This window comes from Lissotriton vulgaris, chromosome 3_1 (assembly GCF_964263255.1).
Source record: "Lissotriton vulgaris chromosome 3_1, aLisVul1.2, whole genome shotgun sequence".
Lineage (NCBI taxonomy): Eukaryota > Metazoa > Chordata > Amphibia > Caudata > Salamandridae > Lissotriton > Lissotriton vulgaris.
In genome coordinates, this window is record NC_141689.1 from 426,966,056 (window position 1) to 426,983,376 (window position 17,321).

At 45.2% G+C, this 17,321-nt stretch overlaps 1 protein-coding gene across 1 annotated transcript in view; it reads left to right on the forward strand.

Annotated features, from left to right (window-relative positions):
- The window catches only part of IL31RA (interleukin 31 receptor A), an 883,863-nt gene that overhangs the window by 803,062 nt on the left and 63,480 nt on the right, over positions 1 to 17,321 (forward strand). The window contains exon 13 of the mRNA XM_086960638.1: positions 2,225 to 2,365. Coding sequence (XP_086816764.1) covers positions 2,225 to 2,365 — 141 coding nt within the window. The remainder of the gene's footprint in view (positions 1 to 2,224; positions 2,366 to 17,321) is intronic.

Sequence of the window (17,321 nt, forward strand, 5' to 3'; positions counted from 1 at the left end):
CAAGTCTACAAAGCCCTATCTGGTCCTTTCCTTTCCGTTCTCAGCAAGGCACCACTGCAGGCCAGTCTTACAGGATACAGACTGGTTTCCGTCCTTCAGCTTCTCTTGGTCCTTCTAGTCAGGCAGAGGTTCATCGTGGTCAAAACTGGATCTGATTTGAAAGGAGCGGAGCTCCTATATTTATACTGCATTTCTTTTGTCTTTGCAGGCCAGGGGGCCTGAGCCTGGTTCAACCCGGTTCTGGAGTACTTTGTTGACAGGACGCTGCCATCTTCTTTCAGGGTGCAGGGCAGAGACATCTGACGCTCCGCAGGAGGTGGAGCCAGCATTGTGGTGGTGGAGCACAACCCTATTCAGAGTCAAGGACTACTCCGCCCACCTATCCTGGTGTAAGCATCTCATTCACCCTCCTGAGCACCCGACTATCCCCCGGGAATCTCCCAGCCCTGTCACTCACACAAACTCAGACAGCAGATACACATCATGGCAGAGGCGGGCTGAACAGTTAGCCGAGCAAAGGCTAACTTTCTAAAAGTAGCATTTGCAAACACAGGATATTAAAATAAACCTTACTAAAGGAAGTATTTTATTATTCTGAGTTCAGGCATACTAAACTCGACCTGCTACCGTGTTCTCTGAGCCTGCTGGGACTATAGCGTGTAATAGCTCTGACAGCTCATCTGGCCTAAGAGAACCGGTAGCCCTTCAATAGTGAAGAACAAGAGAGGCGGTAATTCACTACTAGGACATGCCACACTCTAGGCCTGTCCTACCTTACGCTTACAATGCACCCTGCCCGTAGGCCTCCCATAGGGGTGACTGATATGAAGGTGAGGGAAGGTTCTGGGACTGGCAAGTGTGGGCACTTGCACAGTCAGCGTGACAGTGTGGGACTGTACGCGGGGTCAGCAATGGCGGACCCGAGACATATCTTACAAGGCTGCTTCTGTGGGTGGCGCAACCAGCGCTGCAGGCCCACTAGCGGCATTTGTATCTACAAGCCCCGGCACGCCTCGTGCACTTTACTGGGGACTGAGGGTAAACCAAATAATCCAATCGTGGAAATCAATTGTACATACACTTTACATTGGGAGCACTTGCACTGCGGCACGGATTGGCTGTGGCGCAGTGCCCTGAGCATCGAACACCAGCAAAAACATCTGAGGCACATCAGCAAAAAGTGGAAGGGAGACTCACGCCAAGGTGCCAGGTCTAACACATAGTTGCAAACATTGACCCATTGACATAGGATCAAGTCGTGCCATGGTGTTGAGGATGTAGCTGCCACTTTCTTATGAATATAGATCATACCAATGTTCTCGCCCCAGTAGAAATTCCTCATAAGTGTACAGATTGTCATGGATCCAGGAAGTTTCAGTGTTGCTTGTAATTGTGTTCAGCCAAGTGGTCTTGTTGACAGGTGCACTCATTGTTCACTTGTAGCCAGCAAGGTAGGTATTTCTACAAGCGCAAGTCTGAGTTTGCAGGTAGGTTTTTTTAATGACTTAGTAATACTCTTTGTTCACTCAAGTATAAGAAGGTAATATTATCTTTTATTTCAACCTCTTGTCTGCGACTTCAGTGACGCATTAACACACCGAAGCACTGAAGATGGCTGCTTTTCACTTCCTAGTATTTCTCACACATGGCTCACTATGGTAGCAGCTGCCACAGTCCAGTCTCATCTCAGGAGCACCCTCTGCCCCGGTCATCTCACTCCCCAAGTGAATTATGCACAATCTGGATATCTGGGCGCATCCACATGCTTGCACTTCTTCTCTTGCCTTCCAAGCTAGCCAAGCTCCCAACTATCTTGCAAGGAAGCACATCAAAGTCAGGATCACAGGATCTGTCCCTTGGAGGATCTTTCGGGTCTGGCCACCTTGCACTTCAGTCTTGACAACAACGCTGTGGTTCCATTCAATTTGCTAGCTCTGCAATAGGGCATGGTTTGCATCAAAACAAGGTCCTAATAAAGAGGAGCAGAGCTGAGTGGTAGCACTAGAAGAGACAATGCATGTTCACAAGAGATTAACATTTTTTAAAGGATTTAGGAAGTATGTGGAAGCAGATACTCAGCCGTCATCTTGTTTTTCATGGCCTTTAATTAGTGAAAATTATAATGTGTTGCTATGAAACATGCTAACTTGCTTGAGCATTTAGTCTGATAATAGTGTCAATGTTAAAGAAAAATAATCAGTGTTACATTATTTTATTTTTCCAGCTAAAACTGTGAGTCCTGAAATCTTGGAATACACAATAAAGGATTTACAATCAAACACATTGTATAATGTTTATATCACAGCAAGAACGAAGGGTGGGGAGACCAATGGTACCAGTAATCAATTTAGTACACTAAAATATGGTAAGTACTTATGAATAATATCTTACCTATACATTGCTTACATGCTTTGTAGTAACAATGCTATGTATGGCTATCATAGAAAGCCCCTATTGTCAACAACTAGTTTCAAATGTGGTTAGTTACTTCAGTGGTTACTACTGCTGTGACATCGTAATGAGAAGCGCTTCCTTCCCTTTGGTCTGCCGTCTGGTCCGGTTCTCCCAAGCCCCAAGTACAGCGTAAGAATGGCATTTGGTGTCTCCCCTGTCTTCTGCCTCTCTCGGGTGTCCAGACCACAGGGAGGGGGAGCTTCAGGCAGAACTGTGGTTGTGCCATCGGCCTTCCCCGTCAGTATGGATCTCTGCAAACCTGCACTGACAGCACGAAACATGCACAGAAAAGTATTTTTACAAATCCACTGTCAGTGCAGTGCTGGCTTTCTGCTTTCAGTATCTGATTTATCTCCAGCCATCAGACTAGATCCAAAAATTCTTACTTGAGCAGTACCACTGCGTGCTGGTAGGTGGCGCTGTTCGTCTCCACATGACATCAATGGCATCATCCATGCCGGAAGTGACATGCACAGTACCCTATATAGGTGCCACCCCAGCACACTGATGTCATTTCTTTTCTTTCAGCAACAATAGCGCAGATACGGGAAGAGCGACTCTTTAGTCAAATTTTCACATTTTTTAAGCGTTTTGTTGAAGTGTTTTGAGGTTTTTTCCTTATGGTGTGTGTGGCATGTCATCCAAGAAGGCTGGCTTAAAGCCCTGCAGTGCCTGTCACCACTCTATATCCATGAAGGACCCGCACCTTGTATGCCTTTGGTGCCACGAGCGCAACTAGGACCAGAAGGCTTGCTCCGATTGAGGCACTATGCACTAGAAGGCCTTGAGGGAGTAATCCTAAAGCTTCTGGCGGTTCAATGTGCGATGCCGTGACTATCTAGAGCACGGTCAAGACGAATATCCCAGGAACAGTTGTGGAGTCCGAGAAGCTAATCACACTCAAAGTCATCGGGCGATTCTGATAAGTCTTACCACAAGAAGAAGAAGAAGTGAAATTGTGCTTCAACTTCACCTCGTTTGTTGGTCGGTAAGACGAGGAAGCTTAACTAAAGGCCTGTCTCCATGGTTGAGTCAGCACCTGGACCAGCTCCCCACCTCCCTGAGTTTCTGGGAGCCGGAGTGACCCCGCCCAATTGAGAGAGTTTTATGAGGCTATGCACCTCATGTTTTGGGAGGCCCGTTCCCTTTGGCGGTCCTTCAGATAACGCAGGTTCAGGAGGGCCCCCTACTAGATCCACACTTGCGGCTCTGGCACCAGTAGAGCACCAGGGATCCACAGATGGATCTCCTGGCGTTTACTGTCAACTAGGGGTGGTGGAAGGGACTTACGCGGAGAGGCACAGAGATTGAACCAATCTCCGTGCCTCTCCGCATATTTCCGTTACGCGCCGCCCGCCTGCAATATTAAATGAGATTAAAAAGCCGAAAATAAGATTTAAATAAAACTTACCTTATCGCGGGGTCATCCTTGTCCATCTAGCCTTCTTCTTGGAACTGCGCATGCGTGGGAGCCTGCGCATGCGCATTCCTCGCCAGGAGCTTTTTAATCTCATTTAATACTGCGGGCGGGAGGCGGGCGGCCAACTTCCGTTACGCCCCCGAGTGGGCAGAGATTTGTCTCGTTTCTCCGCCTTCATTGCGAAAGGCGGAAGGGGCAAATCTCCACACATTCCATGGGCGGAACGGAGATGTCCACCCACCCCTACTATCAACATGCTGAAGCCACACCTACTCTCTGCCCTATGGTGCCCTATGGTGACGCATTCCCCATTTACATTCCTGACTCTGACACGGAACTGGGGGACGTCGCCCGACACGGCCTTCACCGCCGACTAGAGCATGCCTTCCAGGCCAGAGCCTGAGCCCTTAACTTCTGGGCTAGAATATGGGAAGGACTAGGAGCGGTCACTGGACCTTGAAGAATACCAGTCTTTTGATACCAACTTGAACTAGTGTGAGGATTTGGTAAATACCTCTCGAGATACTGGCATGCTCTCTTGCTCCAATGTGGCTTCGGAGGAGGTAGCTTCCTTTGCAATGGTGGTGTGGAGAGCAGCTGAGGTCCTGGACCTTAGGTTGCCCTTAGAGGCAGTTAAGACTAATGTCTTGACAGAAGTGCTTCAATCAAGAGCGCACCCCTTTAGATCCGCATCTCTCATTCAATGAAGCACTTTCTGATGTCCTGCTTGGGAATTGGCCCAAGCCTAGCACGGGGGCTCCTGTGAACCGGACAATTGGCCACCACCCCTACTCCAGGGGGCCCCAAATTCCTCACTGAACACCCTACCCTGGAGAACCTGGTGGTATAAGCATCTACTTTCCACATAAATACTGGCGCTTTCCCAACCATACTGTTGGATGAGGAATCCAAAAGACTGGACAACTTAGGCAACAAAATGTTTTCTTCCACCAGCCAGGCATTGTGGTCTATGAACAATGAATGCTTTTTGGGCCGCTATTATAACGCTCTGTGGGATACAGTTGTGCAGGTGTTATCAAAGATTCTATAGAAGGCCTGAGCTGTGCTCTCCAAGGCTGTTGCTGATGGGAGGGTTGCAGTGAAGTTCACCATTCGACGTGGAATGAACACCACAGACTTACTGGGCAGAGCGGTTTCATCTACAATGGACGTGTTGGGCCATGCCTGGTTGAGGACTACTGACTTTTCTGGGGATTTTTAATCATCACCTATGGACATGCCCCTTGATTGCTCCTATCTTATGGGAGACAAGGCAGATTCTGGACTGGAGCACTTTAAGAACAGCAGGACTAGGGGCAGGTCCTTGGGCCTTTTCATGGCTCCTTGCCACCCCAATCTGCATTGCGCTCCTTTTGTGGCCACAGAAGGGGCTTCCGACCATGTCATTACCTGCCCAGCCAGCGTGGCGTCTAAGCATCCCGTCCCTTTGTGGCCAAGGAGGGTACTCACACACCTTATGGGTTGGGCAGCCAGTGGTCTACCACTTCCCTGGCAGCCGCAGCCTCCAAGCCGTTATAGTCTGCCCTCTTACCAACATGGACACCCAGCGGGGGTAGTATACATTGGACCAGTAGGTTTTGCAGATTGTTCAAAGTGGCTACTCCCTCCCCTTCGAGACTACCCCTCCATCCATGCCACCCACTTACGGCAGGCTGACTGAGGACTACTTATCTCTTCTCCACTAACAAGTGACGGCTTTCTTGGCCAATGGAGCAGTAGTGAGAGTACTGATACCAGAAGTGGGTCATGGTTGCTATTCCAGTTACTTTCTGGTGCCCAAAAAGGACGCAAAGCCTTCCTACTATCCTCAGCCTGCACTGCCTTAATTTCTTCCCCTAGAAGGAGAAATGCAAGATGCTCAAGTTCTGTCTGCCCTGGACCAGGGAGACTGAATGGTAGCATTGGTTTTGCAGGACACATATTTTTACAGCCCCGCCCTGCCTGCGCACAGATGTTACTTGTGGTTCAAGGTGGGCCACAAGGGCTTTTAATTCGCTGTCCTGCCCTTTGGCCTTACCAGCGCCCATGGTTGCAGCTCATCTGTGGAGACCTATCACGACGACTGGCTGTTGAAGGTGGGCTCACCCCAGTCTGTTGCCTCCTACCTCTGCACTACAGTGAACCTCCTGCATTCGCTGGGGTTAACTATCAACATGTCAAAGTCACATCTAACTCTCTTTCAGATGCTCCCTTTAATTGGAGCTGTTCTTGATACGTTGCAGTTTTGAGCCTATCCTCCTGAATGGTGAGTCCAGGTATTTCAGGCTATGGTACCAATGTTTCAGCATCTATCCTGGATTTTGTTGAGACTGACTATGAGGCTTCTGCTCCTCATGGCCTCCTGCATCCTGCTGGTGACGCATTTCCAGTGACATATACAGGGTTTGCAAAGAAGACCCGAATCCATAAATGCAGCATCAGGGGAATCTCTCTTACATGGTTGAGATATCGGAGGGAACTGCAAGAGCTCTGCAATGGTGGTTAACGAACCACGATTGGGTCAGCGGTAGACCCACTCTTCCTTCTCCCGCAGTCAAGTCAGACAGTAGTGACAGATGCGTCACTCCTGGGATGGGGCGGCCATCTGGGAGAGTGCGAGATCAGAGGCCTCTGGTCTCTGGCAGAATCCGGACTCCACATCAACCTGTTGTAGCTCCGGGCGATTCGGCTGACATTGAAAGCTTTTCTACCCTCCATCAAGGGAAAGTGAGTGCAGGTGTTCATAGACAACACTACTGCACTGTGGTACTGCAACAAACAGGGCAGGGTTGTGGACCCTTTGTCAGGAGGCCCTGCATCTCTGGTAAGGGCTGAAATGTCAGGGAATTTTCCTGGTGGTTCAACACTTGGAGGACTCACTGAATACCACAGTGGATTAACTCAGCCGATGATGCCTAGCTGACCATGAATGGCATCCCCTGCCGGAGGTGGTGCAAGGTCTCTTTCAGCAGTGGGGAGAGCCTTAGTTAGATTTGTTTGCCACCGCTGAGAACATGCAATATGAGCAGGTCTGCGCACTGAAGCTTCCAAGGTGGCTCTCACTCTGCAACGCTTTTTGTATCAAGTGGAGCTCAGGTCTCCTATACGCCTTTCCACCCATACCACCCCTGCCCAGAGTTCACAAGAAGATCAGGATTGATTGTGCATAAGTCATGCTTGTGGCTCCGCACTGGGCATGGAGAGTCTGGTATCCTGAGCTGTTGAGTATGGCCATCGGTCCTCCAATCAGGATGCCCCTTCGGGAGGATCTTCTGTCAGAGCAGCAGAGGAGGGTTCTCAACCAGAACATGTCAATGTTACGCCTTCTTGTGTGGACACCTTTTAACCTTCCTCTCAAAGTCGGTAACATTATCTTGACAGCCAGGCATCCTAGCTGCAGATTCCTTACTGACCAACCCAATCCAACGTTCCTGCTCTGTGAAACGATTTTTAGGGACAGCACTTTCCCCTGTCAGGGTCCTAGTTTTCCACACTAGTAGTCAGTGCATTTCATGGCTCTATGCTTCTGGTGTGGAAAGTCACAAAAAGAAACTGACAGCGTTCTGGGGTGGCACCTATTTAGGCACCGCGTACGTCACTTCTGGTATGAACGATGCCAACAACGCCATGCAGAGCCAAACTTTGCCACCCACCGACACGCAGGGGTACTGCTCAAGAAATGTTTCCGGATCTAGTCTGATGCCTGGGTATAATTCTAGGGTGAATAATCTGCAGCTAGATAATAGTTTAAATTAGCTAAGAAGTTACCAAAGGTAAGAAACTTGTTTGCCAAAGCAGGGAGTCTGGCTCTGAGCAGGGAAGGTGTAGGATGGCATAGTGGGTGATGGGGGTAGGTGGCTGGAGGCCAGACTTCTCTTAACATTAGAAGGGCAGGCCATGTTATGTATCACACCTCACCTATTAGTCCTTGCTCCTATGGTTATCTTGTAAGTAGGGACAAATGATTTGGGGAGGCCATATAGAACATAAAAATATATATGCCTAAAATGTGAGTAGCAGAGAGGGTTTTCACATCAGGTTTCTGAGTGACATTATAGCTGACTTGAGCTACATAAACAAAGAGGAAAAGGCATCTACGAATAGTCTTTGTGCAGGAAAGTATCACTTCCGGCACAACAGCTATATTAACCACAATGCAGGCAGCCTTGCTTTGTGACACAAGGGGGCCTGCATTGGCGCTAGGCTACCTGAAGTGCACCAACTCTAGGAGAGCAGAACTGTGCCAAATCTTTGTTGCCTATAAAGCATAGAACAGAACAGTGCCATATATACACTGTGCAGCAACTTCCCTTGCTGTACTTAGTTGCGTTACATATGTAAATATGCCCCAAAAGGTGTAAACTTTGCTTTTTACAATTGGGTTGGTAATCCCTACTCTGGTGCAAATTTCTCAAACACCCAGCATTTCCTCTTCACTCCCCACAAACATTTTGACAGGTAAAATCTGGGGAAATATGTGCTGTAATGCCCAGAGGATTGGTGGTGGTTCTCCTAAACCCCCATTACAACTCTTTCCCTGGGAGAAGAAGCTCTTGCAGATCTTACATTCTGAAGGCTTGACAGGAATACCTGGTGGAGTGGAGACTGATAAGTTATACTTTTCAATGTGTCACTAAACCGAAATGTCCTGTTTGCTTTGAAATTAGCTGTTACTACTGTCTTCAGCACATTGTTTTACTTAAAAACCTAAATATATCAGTAACATCTTGAACTCTATAAAGTAAAGGCAAAAAGTGCAGCTCTCTATGGAGCTGAACTCTGGGGCCACACAGGCTCTATCTAGTTGAGTGTGGTAGAGATCAGATTTCTAGGGCGTTTTACTAACCTCTCATAGAGAACCCCTGCCCTCCCCTGCTACAGGACATGGGGTGAATCCGATCTCTTTCACAATCCAGATGAGACTCCTAGTCCTTTTGGCCCAGGCTCTGTTCAACTCCTGCACTCCCAATGAGGGAGCTTCTAAAAACAACAGGCCACCTAGGAATTCGTGATTGTCCTACTTTAAAAAAACGTTCTACACCTTAGCCCTTGAAACTCTCTGGGACAACCCAGAATAAGATTCCAGGTACTCATGACAACTGATAAAGGACCAGTGTGGGGATTACCTCTTGGGTGAAAAGATCACAAATTGCAAGTCTGACAGACTAATTTCTTGATCACAAGATCATGCCATCATATGAAGCGTCACTTGAGAACCATACAAGGCTCTCTCCCAAGGCAGCTTTACCTGAAATTTAGGTATGGGGCACTCATGTTTGCACAGTTTACCTATAAATGAGAAAACTCAAAAAGACCTATCAAATCTTTCCCAGTATGTAGCAAGGCTCTCAAATCAATTTCACACTTTGTATTCTTTTGTGCTGCTTACCAAGCACCGGGCAAGAGATAGATCGTCCCACTGTGCCGACTATTAGTACTTGGGACCGGTAGCGGCTTCTGGAGGTAGTGCTGCCGGCGCGGGGAGGGGCAGGGTGGGGGGTAGTAAACTCGGCATACGGGCAATCAGAGTTAGGTAAAGAAAGAAATAAATTAAACAAATTAAATTGCTCGTGCTGCAATGCCAAATGCGTTGCAGCACGCCCAATTTAATTTGTTTATTTCTTTACCTAACTCCAATCGGCTGTATGCCGGAGTTTACTACCCCCCATCGTGCCCCTCCCCCACCCCACCTCACCGCCCCGCAGCACTCCCTCCAGGAGCCGCTACTGCTTGGGACACAAGACATACAGCCTTATTCATCATTCTCCCGTTTTGCGAGCCCCTAATAGCGATTTATAGCGAATCGCTATTAAGGACTCGCAAAACAGGATTCATGTAGGAATTGCATAAAGAAATGCGATTCCTACATAATCCTTATTTGCGATTAGCAAATTGCTAATCGCAAATAAGGAATAACTCGCCATTCATTCCTATGGGCCAAAAGACCCATAGGAATGAATGGGGAGTATTCCTTATTTGCGATTAGCAATTTGCTAATCGCAAATGAGATAGCGATTTGAAGGGTGCCAGGGGTGTCCAAAGGACACCCTGCAGCACCCCTCAAATGAAATTTTACACAGGTGTTGCACACACACATGTCCAAAGGACATGTGTGTGTGTAACATGCAACTCAGAAAAATGCATTTAAATGCATTCTTCTGAGTTTTCACAATTTACCACGAGGTCTGACCTCGCGGTAAATTGCGGCCAGAAATTGCGAATTCGGAAAAAAAAATTGGATGATGAATTGCATTTAAGGAATCTCAAATAGAGATTCCTTAAATGTAATTCCTCGCAAAATTGCGAGATCGCAATTAGCGATTTTTGCATTTGGGATGCTGAATCCCAAATGCAAAAATCGCACTCGCAAAGGGCCAGATTCTCAGAATCTGGCCCTTTGCGAGCGCCAAACAGCTTGATGAATCAGGCTGATAGCTCTTAGGATCCTTAAGTCTGACACCAGTGAAGGTATTGTGGCTAATATTCTAATCTAAATTCATATAGGCTGCTTGGCTAATTCAGAAGTGACTAGGAGAACCAGCTCTCCCCCTCCAGGAGTCTTAGGAGGCAGTATTATTTATCTGTGAGTTGTGTTTTTCCTTATTATGTCATAATCTTAAATATAGGATACAGGACTGATAAGAAAATGAATTGAAAATGCCTGAACATAACAAGAAATGTTTTGTACTGCTGATTTTACTGTGTCTACTATCTACTAACTGAAATAATTCCGCGATTTTAAAACAATGGAATGTGCATTTTGTTTTTACTGCCAGATGAGCCACCTGCTATATTTTATTGTTTGTCTTATGGATTTATATCCTAAATAAGCATTACATTTAGAGATTATTTAAAATTAGGGAAGCCTTGACATTGTCTACACTGTATTAAACTTCATAACAATTGGTATGCAAAACGCCTAGGAAATATTGAGATTCTGCCCCCTAGCTGTGATTATTGCCCTTCTTATAAGGTTTGCTACTACCTTTTTTAAACCTTTTCTTTACTTTTTACCCATATTGATGTGACTTGTTCTGTGCACTTTACCAGTTACCATATTCTAACTCAAGGCACTTTTTCTATTTGTATATAGCCGTAGACTCCCCAGATGACATAACAACCCCTTTTTAAGGACATTCCTATGATTTGTTCTGAGGTTTTTGTTGTTTTGGTCCTTGTTTTAGCAGGTACACACTTTAGTGATAAAGATGCAATATGTTTTCAATCAACTTTATTCAACAGAATTGTTCAGATTTTTATCTCATACTGTTTATTTTGTGTTATGTATTTTGATATCTATACTGTGCACTTTTATGGTTCAATGAACTGAAATAAAGGTATTTTAATGATGAGTACCATCTTGTGTGGCTTGTTTGTTTGAATGTATTGTGTTGTATTTAAGATAACAGGTTTCAATATCCATTACACTTCACATGATGTGATGGTGCTTGTAAGTGTTTGTACACCAAATAACAGATAACATATGTGCGTTTCATATTGTAAATGTCTGTGTTCTGTTTACGGCAGATTTTCACTAGGTATGTTCAAGTTGCAATCTTGCAAGTGTTGTGAACGTTTCATAGAATTTCATAGAAATAACTACAACTAACATGATGCCTTATTTCTGTTTTGTGAAAATAATATTGCAATCTGGTTTTGCTCATTCTCCTTTTTCTATCATATTTTCGCATATGGTAAAGTGTCATTTATTGATCAATCTCTATTTAATGCTCTCTTTTGAAAATTTGTTTGTGTTGAATTTTGTATGTTGTCCTTTTCCTGTGATGTAATTGACTTGATATCATCAGTTTCACAAATCAAAGTTTGTTGACCTAAACATCTTAAGGTGTGTAAATGTGTATGCTGAATATAAGTGGTATATGTTGTATATGTGAAAAAAGTACTCTGGAATGTTTATATGATGACGAATGTTAAACATGATGCAAAGTTGTATAAGTGTCTGGGGCATATTATCAAGGGGGTTTATCTCCGCTTTTTTGGCTTTAAAGGCCAAGAAAGCGGAGATAAAATTATCTCCCTATTACCAAGCTGTCGCTAACACCAGTTAGTGACAGCTAATAGGAGATAGCGACCATCTTGGGCCCCGCTTTGCATGTCAGTGATATTTATCACTAATGACATGCAAAGTGGGCGTGACAAGATGTTAGCGACTGGAAACAGTCCCTAACATCGCTATCTCCTATTACCAACTTTTAGAGATATTCGCGCTAAGCGCGAATATCTCCAAAAGCTAACACCTGCCCTGAGCAGTTCTTAGCCATGTTATCCAATGGGAGGTGGATAACATGGCTAAGAGCATTTGCTCGATAATGCATGAATATCGCTGACTTTTCAGCGATATTCATGCATTGCGGCCGTTTTTTATCGCATTTGCAATAAACCTTGCTAATAGCAAGGTTTATCTGCGATAAAAATCGCCGATGTGCGGCGATAATTTTTGTCTCTAAACAAGTTAGAGACAAAAGTTATCGCTAGTTGTTGGTAATATGCCCCCCTGTTTTGTATCCTGCTAGGACTTGGGATGGTTAATTTCACAATACTGCTTCTTTTGTGTTGCATTGAATGGTTGGTGCATTTCATGTATAGTTATTCATTCTTTTTTCCAGGACATCTTCTTACCTGTTTATTTGAAGTAGTTTTGTCTGAAATGTAAACTATGTAAATAATTACAATAACACTGTAAGGTATAATCATGATATTAAATTCCTTTACCCTTTTAGGTTGCTACATTTTTTGCTTGAAACTCATTGGATGTGCAATCCACACTTTTTCAATGTATTCATTTTGGACATTCTTCTTAGGTCCAACAGCCAGAGCATGTGGCCAAGCATCCATTACTGAGGAAATCTCCACTCCAGCCCAGGATCAAACCTTCAGAGAGGACTCCACTCTTGAAATTCCGGATGAAAAGGAGCTAGCTGGTCCATCTAGTCTGCCTGTGCAGACGGATCCAATGAGTCTCACTCGGCCCAAACCTACAATTCCCACCCCGGCTGTTACAACACCTCAGCTTACAGATATGACCTATTCCTATGACCAAACCAACATCACACCAATCTTGTGCCACCCAATCCTGTTGGGGCAACACCACCTTCATTTTAGCAAGGAACCAGTGGGATGAGGTACACTGGATCAAGGGCACAGGGTAGTTGGGATATGGGCCCTGGGGGAATCTGTGGGCCAGCATAGTGAGGCCACTGGCTTCACTGTCACCCAAGCCACCATCAACCAAGTCTTGGGATCCTCGATCAGTCCCAAGATATGATGGGCTTTCAGAACACTGGTTAATGAATCAGTTGCAGCGGTAGAACAATTTACAGATGGAGAAACTGAATTCCAATGTGGTCTCCCTGACTGGGGGTGCTGCATGACATTTACCCCTATATGTGCAGGGATTTTCCAGCACCATCTTCCTCTTTCTATGTTCCATCAATAACTGGGCCAACTACATCTGACTCAGCCACAGAAAAGGAGGTCCTGCCACAAGAGGTAACACCTGCACCTACCTCGGTCTCTGCAACTATGGATCCACCAGCCCCCCACAGGAGCACACATTCATCTGGACCACTAGGAGAAGATGGCATGACAACTACCACCAAGAGACGCATAATCTAATGTTCTCCAGTTTATGACTACCATTCACTCTGTGGAGTATTTTCTAAGCATGGGCGAAAAATCCGTTCAGCTCACGGATTGGGTCAAAAGTTCAAGCTGACTTTTTGTAACTATTTTAGAATGGCGCCGGCAAGCTGCCAGAGCCTCTAAATAGTTACAAAAGTCAGCTTCAACAGGAAGCACTAATAGATAAAGTAAAGCAGATGCTAGAGTTGAAGCTCAAATTACACAATCATTAATCACCCCAAAGGAGAAATGAAGACATTTCTCCTTGTTGCACCTCGCTTCGCAACCCTTAGGGTGGTGTAGCATACTGACGCATTTCCAAATCTGGAAATGCATCAGTGGACATGGATGTTGCGTGGGACAACCCACAGCAACAACCATGTCACGCCCCTAACACGCAAAGTGTTGCGTGAACAAGGGCGATGCTTACAATCACATGTTAAGTCACGCAGGGTTACTTTACCTGTTCTTGTAAATATCACTTAGCAGGCTGCGCCACCGGTGCGTCCGCAACGTGATGTACCGGTGGCGCAAGGGGCTCGTAAATCTGCCCCTATGTATGGTAATTTGACTTAAGGTGCAAACATTCATCGCGATAATGGAAACTTGCACCAACAAAAAGATATTATAGTTATTTTTTTACAGTATTAATACAGGTGTGTTTATTTCGACTTAGGAATAAACAAATGTGCATTACATGTAAAAAAATATATAGCAATTGAAAATGGATAAAGTACAGGAATTGCACTAGAAAAGGGGAAATGTTACATGGATAAATATGTTAACTCATTGAAGTTTGGGAATTACATTAATTTAGCAGGTAATTAAAAAATCAATGTTACACCTTGTCTAGTGCAATTTCTACAATATGTTACATTTCACTTATCGCAATGATGTGTAATGCATGTTATTAATTTGACAATTTACACGTATTTTAACACACCTGTATGGTCACTTTTTGATTTTTAGATTGATGTTCTTTTTTGTGTAAGTGCCCTTTTTCTTAAGGCAGCTTGCACCAAATTTAGAAATACAATGTAATCATGCAGGTGTTTTTCATTAAATTTCTTAAATGGCAGCATTACACACACATATGCATTGCATTTTGGTATGCTATTGCTTGTTAGAGAGATTTGAAAATGCACAAGTCCATAGCTATTGTAAACACCAACACCAAAAGGGAACAGGTACAAGTGGGGCTTTCCTTTGATTCTGGCCACAACAGGGTTGATTTTCTTCATCATCAAGCAGCAGAAGCAGGACTTGGAAGATCGGATCCATAGTGGAAAAGGAAGTGTGAAAGTGAGAAAAGGCGAGTTTCTGCCTTGTATCCTTTCCAATCCACAAACTCATGTGTGTTGGTTTTGCCTCCATAGCCACGGTGGCGGGAAGGTACATCATGATTGGCTCCACGGTCAAACTGGCTGCCCTCTTTCCAACAGCCGCTTTTGCCTATTGCGCCATCAACGCGGGTGAACATGCCTGGCATAGTTGGCGAAACACCGGTCTTGTGTCCATAGACCCGCCAGAATCTAAATAGAGCGGAAGGACGGGAAATCCAATGGAAAAGTGCTGACAGAACCATTACCATCAAGATCTAAATCAGGCCCTGAGAAACTTTTCAACAAAAAACAGGGTAACTTTCAATGTGGTTACTTTGAGTTACTTAAGGTGACCACCTCCAGCCGAGTGCCAGTCAGGGGGCCTAGGAAGGTCCATATAAACATTTACCTCAAAGAAAGAAGCAATCTTCAGCGAATTCCAGGCATTTTAAGCTTTAAGCTCCTTGCATAGACACATATGGAAGTGGTCCTGATGTAAGGGATACAGGATGCTGAAGATTCTCAAGGATGCTGGCCATGCAATGCTATCAATAGAACTCTTCCTGCAGCTACTCCTCGGTCCATGGGCTTGGTGAGGTGTTCCTGACCACAGGGGTCGACGTCCCTAGAAGTCCTTTTGGTCCTGGCAAAAGTCCAGTCGCCACTGTCCTAGGTCCAGCTAACTCAGGTCAACTTCGAGTGATGGGTCCTGGTCCTTGGTGCTGGACATCAATGAGGTTCGGTGATATGAAGATCTGGCCCTTTGCCCTTGAAAGGCAGCTTTTTCTTTAAAGTTTGCCTTTTAGGAAAACAGCTGTGTGGCTCCCTGCCTGGGAGAGGTAACACCTCTCTCCTGCATAAAGTTCTGTTGTCTCCTTTTCTTGAGGTTGTTAGCATGCCTCTCCAAGAGGGCACAAGGCTGTCTCAGAGACAGGCCCAGTGTCCAACTGAGGACAGCCACAAGTGGGCGGATTTATCATTATTTCACATAGCGCAGAATGCCCCCTTACTGCACTGCATAAAAGGTAAAGGGCATACGGCGTATTCTTGTCACCGGCGTACAATATGCTGCCTAGCCCCAATGCAGTCACCCTTGTGCCATGGTGTAAGGGTACCTGTGTTGCAGACAGGTATGTTTTTGTGCAGGAAATGACACTTCCCTCCACAAAAACAATCCTGTAAGGGATTTTCCTTGTTCTATGTGAGCTGCAGAATGCAGTACATATAAAATGAGGAAAAAACTCCTGGGGAGCCATAGCATTTTGACGCATTCCCAGGTCTATCAGTAATGATAAATCTGGGACTGCACCAAAATCCACAGGAGGATGTTTGGGAACACCCATGCTACACCCATCAAACGCCTCCCTGCGGCAGAGTAACACAATGCAGCGATTTGCGCTGTGTTGCAGTAATCTCGATTTATCCAGTCAAGCAGGGACATGCAAGGTGGCCTAGCATGGCTTGATCAGACTTGATCTGACTTAGTAGTTGTGTCGCTCTTGCGCCCCTTGCTCTGTGCAAGGGCGATGCAACTCAATGATAAATCTGCCCATGGGGATTTAGGGCAACAAAGTGGCAACTTTGTAAAAGTTGCAGAATGCAACAAGTTAAATTAATTCCAATTGAGCATCAAGTCAGGCTTAAGGTAACGAGTTGTTTGATACCTTACGGTACCAACATTTGTAGTCCCAATCAGAAGTTCAAGGGCTGATGTGGCATCCTTTAACTCCACATCACCAATGAGGCTACAAGCTGTTTCCACTATAAAAATGACAATTGCGGATTTTTACTGTAGGAACATGTAAAAATAAATTATTCACTCTCTAATACACCGACCCTGCCTTAGGGCTCCCTATGCTTCTTTAAGGGTGATTTACATATTTTAAAAAGGCAGTACTTGGCTTTGCCATTACTTTAAATGACATAGTCGTGGTAGCTGTTTTAAAACTGCCCTTCCAGTTTCCAGTGACAGACTAGGAGCCATGTTTTACAATTTCACACCCAGGACGGCATAACCAGTGCTACAGTCCCTGTGATGACCCTCTAACCTACATTCCCTGGGTACCATCTACTAGGGAACTTACAAGTAAGTTAGCGTTTTCCAATTAGGTATAAGTCAATTCAATATACACACTTTCAGGTCAGGACACAGGCAGCGAGTTCTGGTTAGCACTCTGAGTCAAAAAACTAGGCGCATCACTCCAAAACTTTTGGGATGACCACACAAAAGAGCCATTTCCTTACAGTGCGGGATCAGTATTTCTCTGGGGTGTATTAGAACATAGTAATTCTTGAATCTGAGAATGAGAGTATTTCCTCTGAAATTTTATTGGATCAGGAGAGATAGACTTGCCTGGATATACATATATGTGATAAGATGTAGCTTTATTGGTAGAGGCACGCAACTTAATATCTCAGAATGGTTAAAAGACAACCGACTTAACCTGCCACATTAGAACTTGTTTTTCCTCATTTTCACTCCC